The following is a 14,702-nucleotide window of genomic DNA, read 5'->3' on the forward strand; positions in this document are numbered from 1 at the left end:
GGGGACAAGGGCTGTGGCTGGCAGTGGCTTCATGAAAGCTACCCTGGCCAAAAAAGTTAATTGTACAACTAGAGCGCTTCTAGCCTTCAGTCGCTGGTTGTGGGAGGGGCCCTGGGCCTTCCTCAGGCTTGGCAGGGCTGGGACCACTCGCTTAATGTGAGAAGGGGCGACCATGGCTACTCTCCCCATTGATCCATATCATCAGCTCGGGTTTGTCAAACAGTTATGGTGTCCCCAACTCCCTCAGAAAGAACCCTCCCAGACTCAGGGCATAGTTCAAGATGAACTCCTGGAGGATCAAGATCAGAACAGAGCTAACTTGCATCTTAGGTGAAGGTATGCGGCCCACCACCTGCAGCTATCCTTCCATGGCGGCTGTGCTGATCTGTGATTGGCAGGGGAACATCTCACAGTCCATTTCACGGGACCAGGTGTGTGACATTATTCTAAGCTTGGGCCAAATGGCAGGGTTACTGGGAGTCTGAGGGCACCATTAGGTCTCAACCTGCCTAATCCATGGATGCAGGTGAACAACACCACAGAACACATGTGGTGCAGACCTCCAAGGTGCTCCACTGGGGCATGTGGGTGAATGATCGGGTTTCTGGTTAGGATAGGCCTAGCCTTCCATCTGTCAGTAGTGAAAATACTGACCTCATGCTGTAATACACAGCTATTCCACTTTGGTTAGTTTTGGGAATGGGTTCGAATCCCTACTTGTGTTAACACATAAAGGCACTCTCTGTTAGGGACTCCAGGCAGTCAGTTTGGCCACAGGAGCAAAGATACTCTGTTTTTGGGCTGTCTCACTAAAATTATACTAAAAAATTGAAAGAATATTTAAGTTTGTATTTGGATATTTAGTGTAATTTTACTTAAAATCTTAAAATGGCGATATCTGGCAAGAAGGAACGGCTAGGATTTTGTTCTCAACTGATTCTAACTACCACTAGGTCCTATTTGAACGCCCAATTGTCCGAATGTTTGGAAAATTTTTTTAATCTAAAGTTCGGTTAAGGAGGGGTGTGATGTTAACATGATTAATCCCTAAAAATTTCAGCCCTCTATCTTTTATAGGAGCCGAGAAAATCACGTTTCCCCCTTTCTGTCTCAGACGGACGGACGGACATTTCGAACTGTAGAGTAGCTTCGCTACTTATAAGCAATGCAATGTTCCACTGAAAAATAATGTATAGCATCGTTTACAAACAAAGATGTTTTAATCTTTTTGATTTTTAATTTTAATATCTGATGCGATAAATAACTACTATTGATACAATATTTCAAATGGGATTTTTAATTATAAAATAACTTGGGTTTCTTAAAAATCTAATAAAACGTTTTCTTGTATATGATTATGCAAAATTTCTTAATAATGCGCATACAATTTTTTATTGCTTTTTTATGACATAAATCTCAAAAGTTGTAAAAAAATTATTGGGGACTTTCTAGGTATAAAATTACAAGAATTAATCACGAGATCTTGAGTAATTATATGTGCGTCATGTTAAAATTTAAAAATACATGCAATTTGTACTGTCAACAGGAATCTACAATACAAGATAATAAAATGTATTGTACATTCCCAATGATGATACATACAATTGCCCCTTTTGTAGATTACAATTAGTGGTTGAAATGTTTAGTCACTCAACTTAATGAACCAATTAATCAAAATTCGATAAAATTACTCCTTCTGAAGATTAAAATTATTGGTTGTAAGGTTTGAACTTAATAAACCAATCAAATTTTAGTTAAAGTCCTAAAAGTTTTTAAGCCAACGAAAAAGAAAACGTCATTTTAAAACTTTGGGGACTAGTCTAATAAATAGCCATAGTCCCCTCCCCCCCTAATTATCAACAGATTATTTCAACGTTTCAAGGCTATATCTTATTAAGAACTAGCGGGTAACTGTATTTGAAGGAGTAGATTATATAAGGATAGAAAAAAGCTTGAAACCATCCCAAGACTTAAATCTGAAAATGAAATAGCATAAAACTATCTGAGTACATAATTAAAGCTTCCTTTCATGGGAATGCTGGAAAGGTTGTAAATAGTTATTTTAGCCAGCTACAAGTTTTACTTAATTAGATAACATGAAAATCTGAAGTAAACATCCAAGTAATAATATATACATTATGGGCAGACGATCATGCAATTACTTTGTATTATAGATAACTAAAATCCTTGTAAAAAATCTTAGAAATCATTTTTCCACAAATTACTGTCGACTCCAATGATGAAAATGCAATTTTGACCAGGGATCTATGGGATAAGACAATGGCCGATAAATTTTTTAACATCTCCAATAATTATACACCAAATTTCCCCTTATTTAGGTTACAGTTAAAGTTTAGACACTCAGCTTTACGAACCAATAAAAATTCAATAAAAGTCCCCACAGTTGTTAAACCAACGAATAAGAAAACGTTATTATAAAACAGCCCAATGTACCCTTCCTCTCTGAATTTTGACGCACTAAGTTTTCAAATTTTTTATAATACAGTATCAAAAGGTCTAAAAATATTCGCGCTAATTTGCATTAAGTAAAGGATTTTATTTTGTAAGCTTTTAAAAAAATATAATTTGTATTTTGTAACTTAGTCGCATAAGCATTTTTAAAGCTGTAGATTTTTGTCAAAACTAAAGCTTAGTTTTAATATTGTATATCTATTTAACTTTTTTTCTCACATTTTTCAACGTAGCTTCTAAACTACAAATATAGCACAAAAATTGGTACTTATATTTCCAAAAACTAGAGTTTATGACGATTCTAGCGGTATCCATATAATTTTATACTATTAACACAAGCCGCGCAATTTGAACTTAAAAAATGTGCGCATTTTTTGCACAACATTTAAATCCATAAATCTTCAAAAATAGGGCCTTTGGTTTTTAAGGCATAATTTGTTGAAGTAATCATTTAAAATATTTATAACATAAATGTACTTGAACAGGTTTTTCAAATATATAAAGCATTTTATATAGTTTTTTTTTTGCATAATTAAGTTTTTAAAAATAACATTTTTTTTAAACACCCTATAAATAGAAGGGAATATTTCTCAATTTTTTTTTCAAACTTCAGAGATGGGTTCTTAAAAGATGCCGCGTTTTTTCGACAATTTTTTCGACATTGCTTGATTGAACGAAGACGATACACAGAGTATACAACATAAGAATCCAAAATTTTAAAATTATTATTTTAGCCATTTGTATAATGTCTAATACAACTTAAATCCATTTTCGCTGCATATTTATTAATGCATCCTTTTAGATCTGTATTAGACATTATACAAATGGCAAAAATAATAATTTTGAAATTTTGAATTCTAAATTTGTATACTCTGTTAAAAACCTTATTCCATCTCGAAGATCAATGCCCCGTACGATTTTAACAGAGTATTCAACTTGAGAATTCAAAATTTAAATTATTATTTTAGCCATTTGTATAATGTCTAACACAGCTCTAAAAAGATGCATTAATAAATATGCAGCGCAAAATGGATTTAAGTTGTATTATTTTGAATTCTTATGTTGTATACTCTGTGTTGAAATCTCATCGTCTTCGTTCAATCAATCAATGTCTAAAAAATTGTCGAAAAAACGCGGCATCTTTTAAGAACCCATCTCTGGTGATTTCTCCATGCTTAGTTTCTTGTTATTAACCACTTTTATTTTGCTTTCAGGTTGAAGTAAGGGCTATCCAGTATGAACGAAGTGGAGGTAAGAACAGTTATTTATCGATTCTTATTATTGACAGATTTCCGCGGATTTTTATATTAGTATTTGAAGAAATATGTCTGTAATACATAATTGTTTAGTATGGTTCTAATCCTCTGTATATTAATCGGTTTCGAAGCCATACTGTAAATTAAATAACTTGCAACTATCCGGATGTTATAATGCATTAAAACTAGAATGAAAACAACGCAAAGAAACAATGAACAGAAAGTAAATGGAAATTTAAAAAAGATAATTTTGGAATATTTACAATCATATTTTTAAAAGATTTCTAAAATCCACCAGCAATAGTATATTGCAAGATTTTGAACCTTAAACGTTAAAGGTAAATATTGTTGAATATGTTTAAACTCGTGCTGCGTTCCAACCATATAAAGTGGATCTGTTGAGTGACCTTTGTAGAAAAACTTGGGGGAATGCTAACTTGCTAAGGCCCATAATCAAAGTGTTGGTTGTCTGAAGGATGTTGGCCCAAGTCCTTCAGAAATTATGTGTATCTATTTTTCAATGAATAATGGATATAGAATATACGTGGATATTATGACCGGGGGGAAAATTGTCGTCAATTTAATTTGCTAATATGAAACTTAATTATTGGTCAGTTCGTTCATCAAGTAGGAGGGAAGTGGATGGATAGGAGGTATCATTTTAGCCCGTTGCGAGTTTCATTTGAGAACTTGAAAATCTAGTGTAACATCCAAGTAATAATATATCCATTCCTTACAGATTTCCATTGGTTTCCTACAACTAGTGATAACGGAGACACCGTGTCTCCCCTGCAGCGTCTACAAGACACAACAGTAATACCTGGAACAGCTGTGGACCATGCCAGCAGCAGCAGCAGTCATGCTGAAGAACACACCAGTCCTCAGCACATACAAGCACTGGCTGAACATTTTGGTAACCTCTTAATTACGAAAATTTAGCATTCCAATGCAGGGATCTAAATGGATAGACAATGGCTGATAAATAAATGTATATTTCCTAATAATGATACACTAAGATACCTTTTTTGCAGATTATAATTAGTGGTTAAAACGTTTGGACACTCAACTTAATGAACAAGCCAATCAAAATTAAATAAAAGTTTTAAAACTTTTTAATCCAACAAACAAGAAAACGTTATCATAAAACTTTGAGGACTAGTGTAAAAAACAGCCAAATGTCACCTCCTTCCCAAAATCCAATGTCTTTGCATTCATGAAATAATATCAAAATTTCACATTAGCATCAAATTTGCTAAACTATGCCTTATTATACTACGCTGATCATGATTGGCCCTACTTAAAAAAGTAGAGATCTTATATGCCTGATATTTAGATCGACACTAAGACTACCAAGACTACACCATAACTTAAATTTCCCTCATTTTTTGTTCTTAAGTTGTCAATATCCTGCATTAGGTAGTGGAATTATATAAATATACTAGCGGCTTCGCCCAAAATATTTATAATCTGAGGGAGCTAGAAAAATAGCTAAAACTTAAAACGACCTTAATTTGAAAATGAAATATTTTGAAACCATCACAGAACCTATGTGAAGCTTGCCTAAATTAGAGAACCCGGTCGGTTAAGTAGTTATTGAGATGTTAAGCTTCAGACAAAAACCCCTTACTACTTTATGTAATAGATTGACTTACTCAACAAATACACAATATACAAAAATGCATATTACCTACTTTTTTATGCCACTCCCTAATTTTAAAATTCAACAGCAATACTTCCAAACAATAATTGTAGTTTGATCATCAGTAATTTAAAGTAAAAGAATAGAGGGGGCACGAGCTATATGTGAAGACCCTGTGTCGACTTTTAATTGAGTCTTTAAGTATCAGCCAATAGCATCGGAAACATAAACACAGCCAAGTCGCTACAATATCAAGCAATTTATTAGCAGATGAAAAAGACCCCAACCATCTGGACCAGATAGTTGTCTGGGTTATAATTCTATGCTTTTACATTTATTATTAGTCGGTCAATTTTAATTGTCACTTATAGCTTAGTATAACTTAATACATTAGAACTCACACACACACACACATACACAAGGCTTCACGTCGGACACGTGATGGGTTTTGGCTATTTTCTTCCATTCCCTACAGTTTCGAATATAGAGCCTCTATATGATTAGGGCGCAGCCTCTAGTCTTTAATAAAGAAAAGAAATCTCCAATTCTCAAATTTCGGGTTTTTTCCTTATTTTTAGTTTTTAATTTTAGTTTCTTGCATATTGATAGAGAATTATAAAAATGTTGTATTGACTACACAATTTTCCTAAGTTCTGTATAGGGAATTTTTCATATATTCAAAGATTTTTTGCCTGCTACTTTTTACGCAAGTTATAAATATTTTTTAGAAAAATCAGCTTTTTTTTATTATTTTAGCTTACAAAAAATCATGCTGGAATAATTTTAAAATAATTAGGAAAAATGTTGGTTTGATGCATAATAGTTTGGCAATTTTATCATACTGCCTAAAAGGTTATAAAACATTTTTTTGTGGAAAAAAGTACAAATCTATTAAAAATTTTAATTTCAAATGCAGGAACTATGCGAAGCTTAACTAAATTAGAGAAACCAATCGGTTAAGTAGTTATTGAGATCTTAAGCTTCAGACAAAAAAAAAACCTTACTAGTTTATTTAATAGATTGATTTACTCAAATGCAGAAATACAAAACGGACAAATAACCGTCTACTTTTACATTTCGGATTAATTCCTAATTCTCTTATTATTAAGGGGCACAGAATGAGTCCTTTTACCTACAAGATATTCTAAAGAATGGGAATCAGAACACAACCACAACAGAGGTAATAATGGATATAGAATATACGTGGATATTATGACAGGGGAAATTGTCGTCAATATAGGTTGCTAAAATAGACATCAATAATCAATTATCAGTCAGTTCGCTCATCCAGTAAGAGGGTAGGGGACGGGGTAAAAGGGAGTGGATGGGGGTTCGTTATTTTAGCCAGCTATAAGTTACACTTTAATAGAACTCATGATAATTTGGTGTCAGGTCCAACAACCCAGGATAACTAAGGGAAGTCAAATCTCTCCTTTTATGTCCCAGGATATTAGGTTAAGTAACACCAATCAAACAACCAACTCTTTAGTTGCACGACCGTTGCCTGGAAGTCCCAACTGTACATGGTACGTGGTTTTAGGCCAAGGCATTCCCTCAACTCTAAATATTTATGTTGCACCTGATATTGCAGCAAGAGGCACTAGAAGAAAATTAGTTGACAAAAAGTTTTTCTTTGGTTACAAATTGCCTTTTCTAAGATCTTAATTATCTGAGTATAAACATCAATTCAAAAGAAAAAAATAGATAAAAATAAATTCCACTTTTAAAAAACTAAGTATAAAAACATAACGGAAATGACTCATTAAAAATATTCAAAAAATGGAACAAGTGTTTCTAATTTTATATACATTTAATTTTATATTAAAAGCTTGTTTGTTTTAAAATGTATATGAATAGCGATCATTAAATTTTTAATACATTTTTTAAAGCGAAGCTTTTCTATAATTAGGGTCGGTCCGTCCGTCCGTCCGTCCGAGATAGATAGCTTTTATTCGTTAATTTAGCAACTCTATAATCATTACCAGAATGTCCGTACGTCCATTTTAAACATGTTGATTTTTCAACTTTTTTAACAACAAATTTTCAAGTGTTTTAATTATCCGTTTGATCTGATTTTTCGTATATTGATTCCTGGGACAACAAAGAACAATATTATAAGCGAAGCAACTCTATAATCAAGTCCAAAAATGTAAGTATGTCCATAAACATTATCCTGTTTTTAAGCAGTTTTTCAACAAATTTACCTACAATTTTGATTCGACATTTATACATTTATGTTCCGATTTTTCAGTTCAGATACTATACAAGTGTTAATGTCCGTTTGTCTTACCGTTTCAGTGCTTCGCTTTTTGGATGTTGTCATCCTTGTTTTTATAGAAAAACTTCTATATAACACATCCTTTTCCCCAAATAGTGGCGATCATGAGATGATTCTTCTCTTTGCCAGGGATATAAAAGGATGAGACAAAAGCAGATAAATTGATTTACATCCCCGATGATGATCAACAAAATTACCCCTTGAGCCCAATGTACTCTCACAGTCACACCCTGCCCTACCTCACCTTTTCTCTTTTGCACCCCCTACCCCCTTTAGTTTTCTATATTTACCAAAATTTATCATGATCTGTTAAATCCAATAATAATATTTTTTATCCTTGAATTGTGAAAGTCTTATTGAACAAAATGTTACTTGTTTTTTTAAACATTAAATATAAATCAAAGTACTGTTACAATCTAAAAAAAAATTTTATAAGGTTATTTTAAACTCCCTCTCTCCCATATTTATTAGAAAGTCCCTAAATGCTAGGGGCGAGGCATCTAGTAAATAATAAATCGATCTCTTTCTGTCTCTCTGTGTGTGAGTACCAAAGGATCTCGCTAACCAATGAACTGATATGGTTCTCCTTTACAGGGTAGCTTTTTACATGTCCTGAGCTGGATATTTAAATCATTTTAGTGGTGAGCCAGCTCGGCGTGCGCCGAATTTCAGCAAATCACAGCGCGGCATTTCTTAAAATGCTGTGCTCTCATTGGTGGAAAGTTGGCTCACCCCGATCTGGCTCACCACTAAAATGATTTAAAGATCCAGCTCTGATAAGTTTTTTTTAGGGGAGGGTACCACAAACCTTCCAAGAGAAATCGCTCATAGAAAAAATTACCTAATCCAAAAAAAACTGTTTCTTTTTAAACTACAATTGAAAGTAGAGGAGGGTCGACTTTAAAGATGAAGCATATAGATCCAACAAAAAGACCTTCCAATAGACATTCTAATACTTTTTTATAAGGTTTATCTTTATTCTTAGGTTCATTATGTTGGGGATGTGGACAGCACTGGCACAAATAAAGTAAGTTTAACTCATAGTTATTGTAAAGTAACCACCTACGGGAATAGTCCCTTTCGTGACAACGCACCTTAAGGGGCGATTTGTCGTATTTTTAAAATGGCTTTTTAAAGGTTATTTTAGGTTAGGTTAGGTGATTGCCCCACAGGGTTAGGTAGGTGCAGGGGCTAGAAATAGGAGAAAACCTACTGTGCAAAATACGAAGAATTCTTAAGGTGCAATGTCACGAAAGGGACTATACCCCCACCTACTGCTAGCAACCTGCTTGCATTCAGGTATCTAAAGGGATAAGAAGGATACTAAATTGATGTATCGTACATACCCAATGATGATGCACCTAATTACCTCTTCTGTAGGTCACAATTAGTGGTTAAAACTTTAGGACACTCAACTTTATTAATAAAACAATTAACATAAAAAATCGTTATTATAAAACTTTGGGGTCAAGTGCAAAAAACAGTCCAACATCCTCTCACACCCTGCCTTATTTTTAAATTTTTTATTTTATCTATGCTTTTTTACATGTTTTTATTTATCTTTTTTAGTCGCCTATTTATCTTTTTATTTTTCTTCAATTTTTTTTCGTCCTTATTTTATTAATATATTTATATTATGTAGGTGTATAAAGTTTAAATAATATGTTAAATAATATATAATTTAAGGGGGCACGAGCTAACTACGGGGTGGTGACCAAGTGCCGACTTTCAATTTAGTCTTTTAATATTAGCCAGTAGCGTCGGAAATATAAACACAGCCGATTCGCTATAAAAGAGCAGAAAGCAATTTGCTAGCAGACAGAAAAGGTCCCCACCACATGGGCCAGGTAGCTGTCTGGGTTATACATCTATACTTATACATTTATTGTAGGTGTTAGCAATTATTCTGGGGATAACAGCTCTTGTGTGTCTGGTCCTAGCTGGTGTCAGGTAACATATCTTAAGTCTTTTTTCAAGGATTCAATAAAAAAAAATACTTTATTTTTATTCATCGCATCGTATTATAGACAGCTTTTCACGTTTATTAAAATAAAAAGTAAAAGATTTTAATAAATTTTGTCAGCCCCGAGGAGCCGAATGCAACGGCTAACAAAAATTGTCCTAATTTTATGATTTTTATTTCAATATTTGTGTAAAATTTTTGATATACATAATTTTTCAGTATGGCTCTGAACCGGTTTTAATCCAGCCTATATCACTCGGTTTCGAAGCCATGCTGAAAAAAAACAATCAATTGATTTTTAAATACTACAGGGTGTATCTACAAATGCGACGGGTCAGAAACAAGGCAAAGAAGAGCGCCTTGGTTGCCGAAGTTGAATCATCAACCGTATCGGCAGTTACACTAGCACCAACACCACCACTTACAACAGCCACCACCGCCGCCCCAACTAAAATTGTAACAAGACTGTGATTAACAATATGATGTAACAGGGTGTTCCAACTTTTTAAAAGCTTTATATAGAGACAAAAATGTGACGTCATACTGACCTACAATTGGTCAATTAAAATGTATACTGGTCTGCTATTGGTAATTTAGTCTATGTATCATTGGTTATTAGTATTGTATGACGTCATTTTTGTAAGAACTATCAACAGATTCAGTCACAAGTCAAGAGAAATATTTAAAGCTTTTTCAAACCCAATGTAGGCAGTATTTCACCACAGGGAGGAAGGGGACAATGGGTTGTTTATTATATTAATCCCAAAGTTTTAGAATAACGTTATCTTTTGGGGACTTTTATCGAGTTTTTATTTGTGTAGGTTCATTAAGTTGAGTGTCAAAACGTTTCAATTTGCAACCATCAGGAGGTGTAATTTTGGGATGTACAACAAGTTAACGGCCATTGTCTTATCCCTTTAGATACCTGATTTCACCCGCAATATTCTGAACATTAGGTTGGATTATGGCAATGAAATGAAAAAACTTGTGATCTATGCAAATTAATTGAACTTATTGTAGTTTTAAGGCCAAAGCTTTTTATATTTTTACTGTTAACAATAATAAAATGATAATATTTTAAATTTGTTGGAACACCTTTTTTAAATATAACCCTCATCTTTAGTGTCATCGACTCAATATGTGTTAAAAAGATCAAAGTTTTCAACACAAAATGAAATCCATATTTTTTTCTCAGAATTTTAAACATGAGAATAGTTTTTTTATCGCATCTTTTCATAAACAGCTACCCGCAGATATAAAAATGTACAATTTTTTTGTTTGATTAGCCATAGAAAAAACTTGTTTTAGAATATTGATTGTACATTTTGATATTCGTAGAAAACTGGAAATAATACAAAACGATACATGATTTTTAATTATGCTTAGAACCGGTTATAATCCAGATGTAAATAATGTGGGTGGAAGTAGTTTTTTTTGGAGGAGCTTTAATTAAGAACCTCCTTCAATTTTAATCTTAATAAGTTTTTTAAGCTCTGAAATAGTTATTTCATTTTGTGTTGAAAATACTTTGAAACTAAAAGTTCACAAACACAAACTGTTTTATTTATTTCAATGTTTTCATTATGTTTTCTTCCACTTTTCATTGGTTTGGAGCACGAAACTAATTTACAAATTATTTATTTCCGTAAAAAGAATGTGTCGTTACTTTTGTGAGATGTGCTGAAAATGGATTGCCTATTTCTTCAATAATTTCCAAATGTGTACAGCAGATAACCCAAATATTGCAAACGCTATTTCCAGCTACTCCGGTCAAAAGGAAAAGCGATATAATGTATAAACGATTTATACATTATACATTCAAAATTTATTTTTTTTAATTTTGATTTTTTTGGGAAGTTTGAAGCTTTTTTAGCTAGTAGCAAATATTGAGATAGGATGCAGATGCTAAGTACACTTTCGGAAACTAAAATTCAGTACATCTTCTGTGATTTTTTTAACCCATTCGTGATGAGCTACCAAAGTTCAAAGTTTTTATTAACCGGGGTTCAACAAAATAGATTTTTTCAATAATTACTAAACAGAATTTCAAAAGTAAGGTGTCAAATTAAAGATCTTCCTATTTTTGTTTATAATTGCAATTTTCTTCTTTTTTTTTATTCCGTTTAAGTACCTTAAAACCAACTTGATTTTAAAAAAATAATATACTTCAAAAATAAGAGGCCTACAAAATAAACGATTGCATATCTAAATTCTGTGGATCATGTTACAACTACTACTTACTAGCTATTTTTTTAAATCAAAAAAGTTAGGACACGTTCTTTAAAAGGAAATATACTTTTATGAAAAAAAAATAACATAATTGGTTTAATTCATTTTATTAAGATATGCTCTCAAATAACAAGTAACCTTCTTTTAAAATACGATAAAGAAAATTGGAGAAAAAAATTTCTACACAGTTAAGTTTAGTTTCGCGCTCCCAACTGATATTATTATATTTTGTGTAAATAAATTCGTTTTTTAGTTTAAGGGTATATACATTTAACTAGTTTGCATTAGAACTTGTATTCTGAACTTATCAATGTCTTTTTGTCTGTTTATATATGTACTAGCGGATGCGCCCCTAGCATCTAGAGCACTGTAATTAAAAAATAGCCTTACTCTATCTCGGGATCTATGTGAAGCTTCCCTTAATAAAGTAGATAGAAAGAAATTATGTTTATTTAAACAAACAGCCTTTCTTAAACAAAGGGTTTTTAATTCTAATAATTTGGTAATTATTTTCAAGATATTAAAAAATCAAATCAAATTAGTTACTGATTATGTTAGGTGCAAGAGTCTGCGCTAAACATAAAAAAAATCTTTATTGAATGTTTAGTATTTAACTTGATGTTCTTTCGATATCAATATTTTGAATTGTTTAAAGCAGCTTATAGTGCATATAAAAAATGACGGCATAAAATACAATTGACAAATGATAGGCCAGTATACATTTTACGACTGGATAATTACAATGAGTGTTGCTTCATAAGGCCTACAACACTCATTAGACCTGATGTCACATTAGGTCTTATGAATGTAGGTCTTATGTAATATGGGGTCTAATGAATGTAGGTCTTATGTCACATTGGGTCTAATGAATGTAGGTCTTATGTAATATGAGGTCTAATGAATGTAGGTCTTATGTCACATTAAGTCTTATGAGTGTAGGTCTTATGAAGCAACACCTTACAATGTTTACTGTTTATCATTGGTCATTTGTATTGTATGACGTCTTTTTTACAGGCACTATAAGATGCTTGAAATTGTTTACATTTTTTGTTTGAACGGTATTCCTACCTTTAAGCCATATTTAATGTACCTAAATATTAGCAAAAATGAATCCCGGTGACTTTATATGGTGGACAAAAAGGGGGAGGTAGGTTGTTCTAAAATTCCGTAAAGGTGGGAGTTTTAAGGCTTAAAAATAGTAGTAGAACAATAATATTCACTGAATATAAATATATAGAATTTTATGTCTACATGGTTCTATTCAGTAAGAAATGCACATATTTAGTGAATATTATCGTTCTACTACTAGTTTTAAGCCTTAAAACTCAAACCTTTACGGAATTTTAGCACAACTTACCTCCCCTTTTGTATATCGTGTAGATTTTTTGTTAAAAATATGTTTCAAGGAAGATTTATCATATTTTTAGCAAATGACTAGTTGAAATTCACAAAACCTAACAATTATTTGTTTTTTTAAATTTCACTTTTAAAGCTTTTATATTTCCATTATTTTTATTAGAAGTTACCCTGGTTATTTAAAAAGAATTATCTTAATTACATTTTTAAATAGAATGTTAAGGCACCACAAAAAAAAATTTTTGGTAAGACATCACATATTTTTATTTTTATGATCTCTATTTTACATGTTTGCTAAATTTCTTTCTAATAAATATTTTCGGTGTTATAATGCGTTTTTTATGTCTTTATAGTTTTTTTTTGCTTTCTACAATTAGGGTCGGTCCATCTGTTCGTCCGTCCGGAACGGTTAGCTCTTTTTGTTCATTTAGACATGTTAGCGATTTGAAATTTTGCATGATTATTCCAATAGAAATCGTAGCAACTCTATAATCGTTACTAGAAAGTCCGTATGTGCGTCCAGCTGATGGCATTATAATAGTTATCTATCGCATCGTATTATAGACAGCTTTCCGCAAAAAATACAAAATTATATGATTAAAAATGGTATTAATTTTATGATTTATTTTATTATTCGTAGATAATTATCTGCAATACGATGTTATACATGTAGGGCTGAAAACCGACCATAATCCAGCGGATATTAATCAGCTTCGAAGCCATACCGGAAAATAATTTCCAATCAATCTATGCACTAGTTGAATGTCTATCTACCAAAGTATTAGAATGCATGCGTGTTTATCAGTTGAACATAGGATTTTTATAGCACCCTTGCTTTGCAAAATATTCTAAATGCAAAAACTCCCCTTATACTATCATTTTATTTTTTCACATGTGTTTCTTATAAGAAAGAAACTATTTCTAGGAAGAGCACACATCCTTATACTAAAGTAACAGGATGTCTGTGTGTTTGTGTGTCTGTACCGAAGGATTCTCGGGTTCTCCTTAACAGGGTAGATTCTCATGGGTCCCGGGAAGGTTTATAACTATTTTTGGGGAGGTTGTCTTAACCCCTCTCCCCCCAAAATATATTTATTTTACTCTTTTGAAACTCAAATTTAAAATGGGAAGAGGTCCACTTTTCCCTCTCCAACCTTAAGTGCCCCTAGAGCTCTAGGGGCGTAGCCGCTAGTAGTACATAAAGTAAAGGAAAAGGGGGAGCAAGAGCTAAATGTAACTCAATCTACGGGGTGGGGACCCTGTTCGGAGTTTCAATTGGGTCTTTGAATATCAGCCAATAGCATCAGAAGAATTAACACAAACAAATCGCTACAAAATAACAGAAAGCAATTTGGGCGAGGTAGTTGTCTGGGTTATACATCTATACGTATACATTTATTACATATTCAAAGATTTGTATGGTAGAGTAGTTCGTTATTTTAGCCCGCTGTGAGTTTCACTTTATTAGAGAACATGAAAATCTGGTGTAAGATCCAAAAAAAATATGTC

The 14,702-nt window shown here is 32.5% G+C and overlaps 1 protein-coding gene across 1 annotated transcript in view; it reads left to right on the forward strand.

Annotated features, from left to right (window-relative positions):
* Positions 1–10,247, forward strand: part of LOC145317822 (uncharacterized) — a 29,801-nt gene extending 19,554 nt beyond the window's left edge. Inside the window, exons 5-10 of the mRNA XM_080159093.1 lie at positions 3,687–3,723; positions 4,468–4,641; positions 6,477–6,547; positions 8,631–8,672; positions 9,537–9,595; positions 9,920–10,247. Coding sequence (XP_080015219.1) covers positions 3,687–3,723; positions 4,468–4,641; positions 6,477–6,547; positions 8,631–8,672; positions 9,537–9,595; positions 9,920–10,079 — 543 coding nt within the window. The 3' untranslated portion in view covers positions 10,080–10,247. The remainder of the gene's footprint in view (positions 1–3,686; positions 3,724–4,467; positions 4,642–6,476; positions 6,548–8,630; positions 8,673–9,536; positions 9,596–9,919) is intronic.
* Positions 10,248–14,702: the final 4,455 nt, after the last annotated feature.

The sequence above is a fragment of the Acartia tonsa genome, chromosome 4, assembly GCF_053477335.1.
Source record: "Acartia tonsa isolate MP-2025a chromosome 4, ASM5347733v1, whole genome shotgun sequence".
Lineage (NCBI taxonomy): Eukaryota > Metazoa > Arthropoda > Copepoda > Calanoida > Acartiidae > Acartia > Acartia tonsa.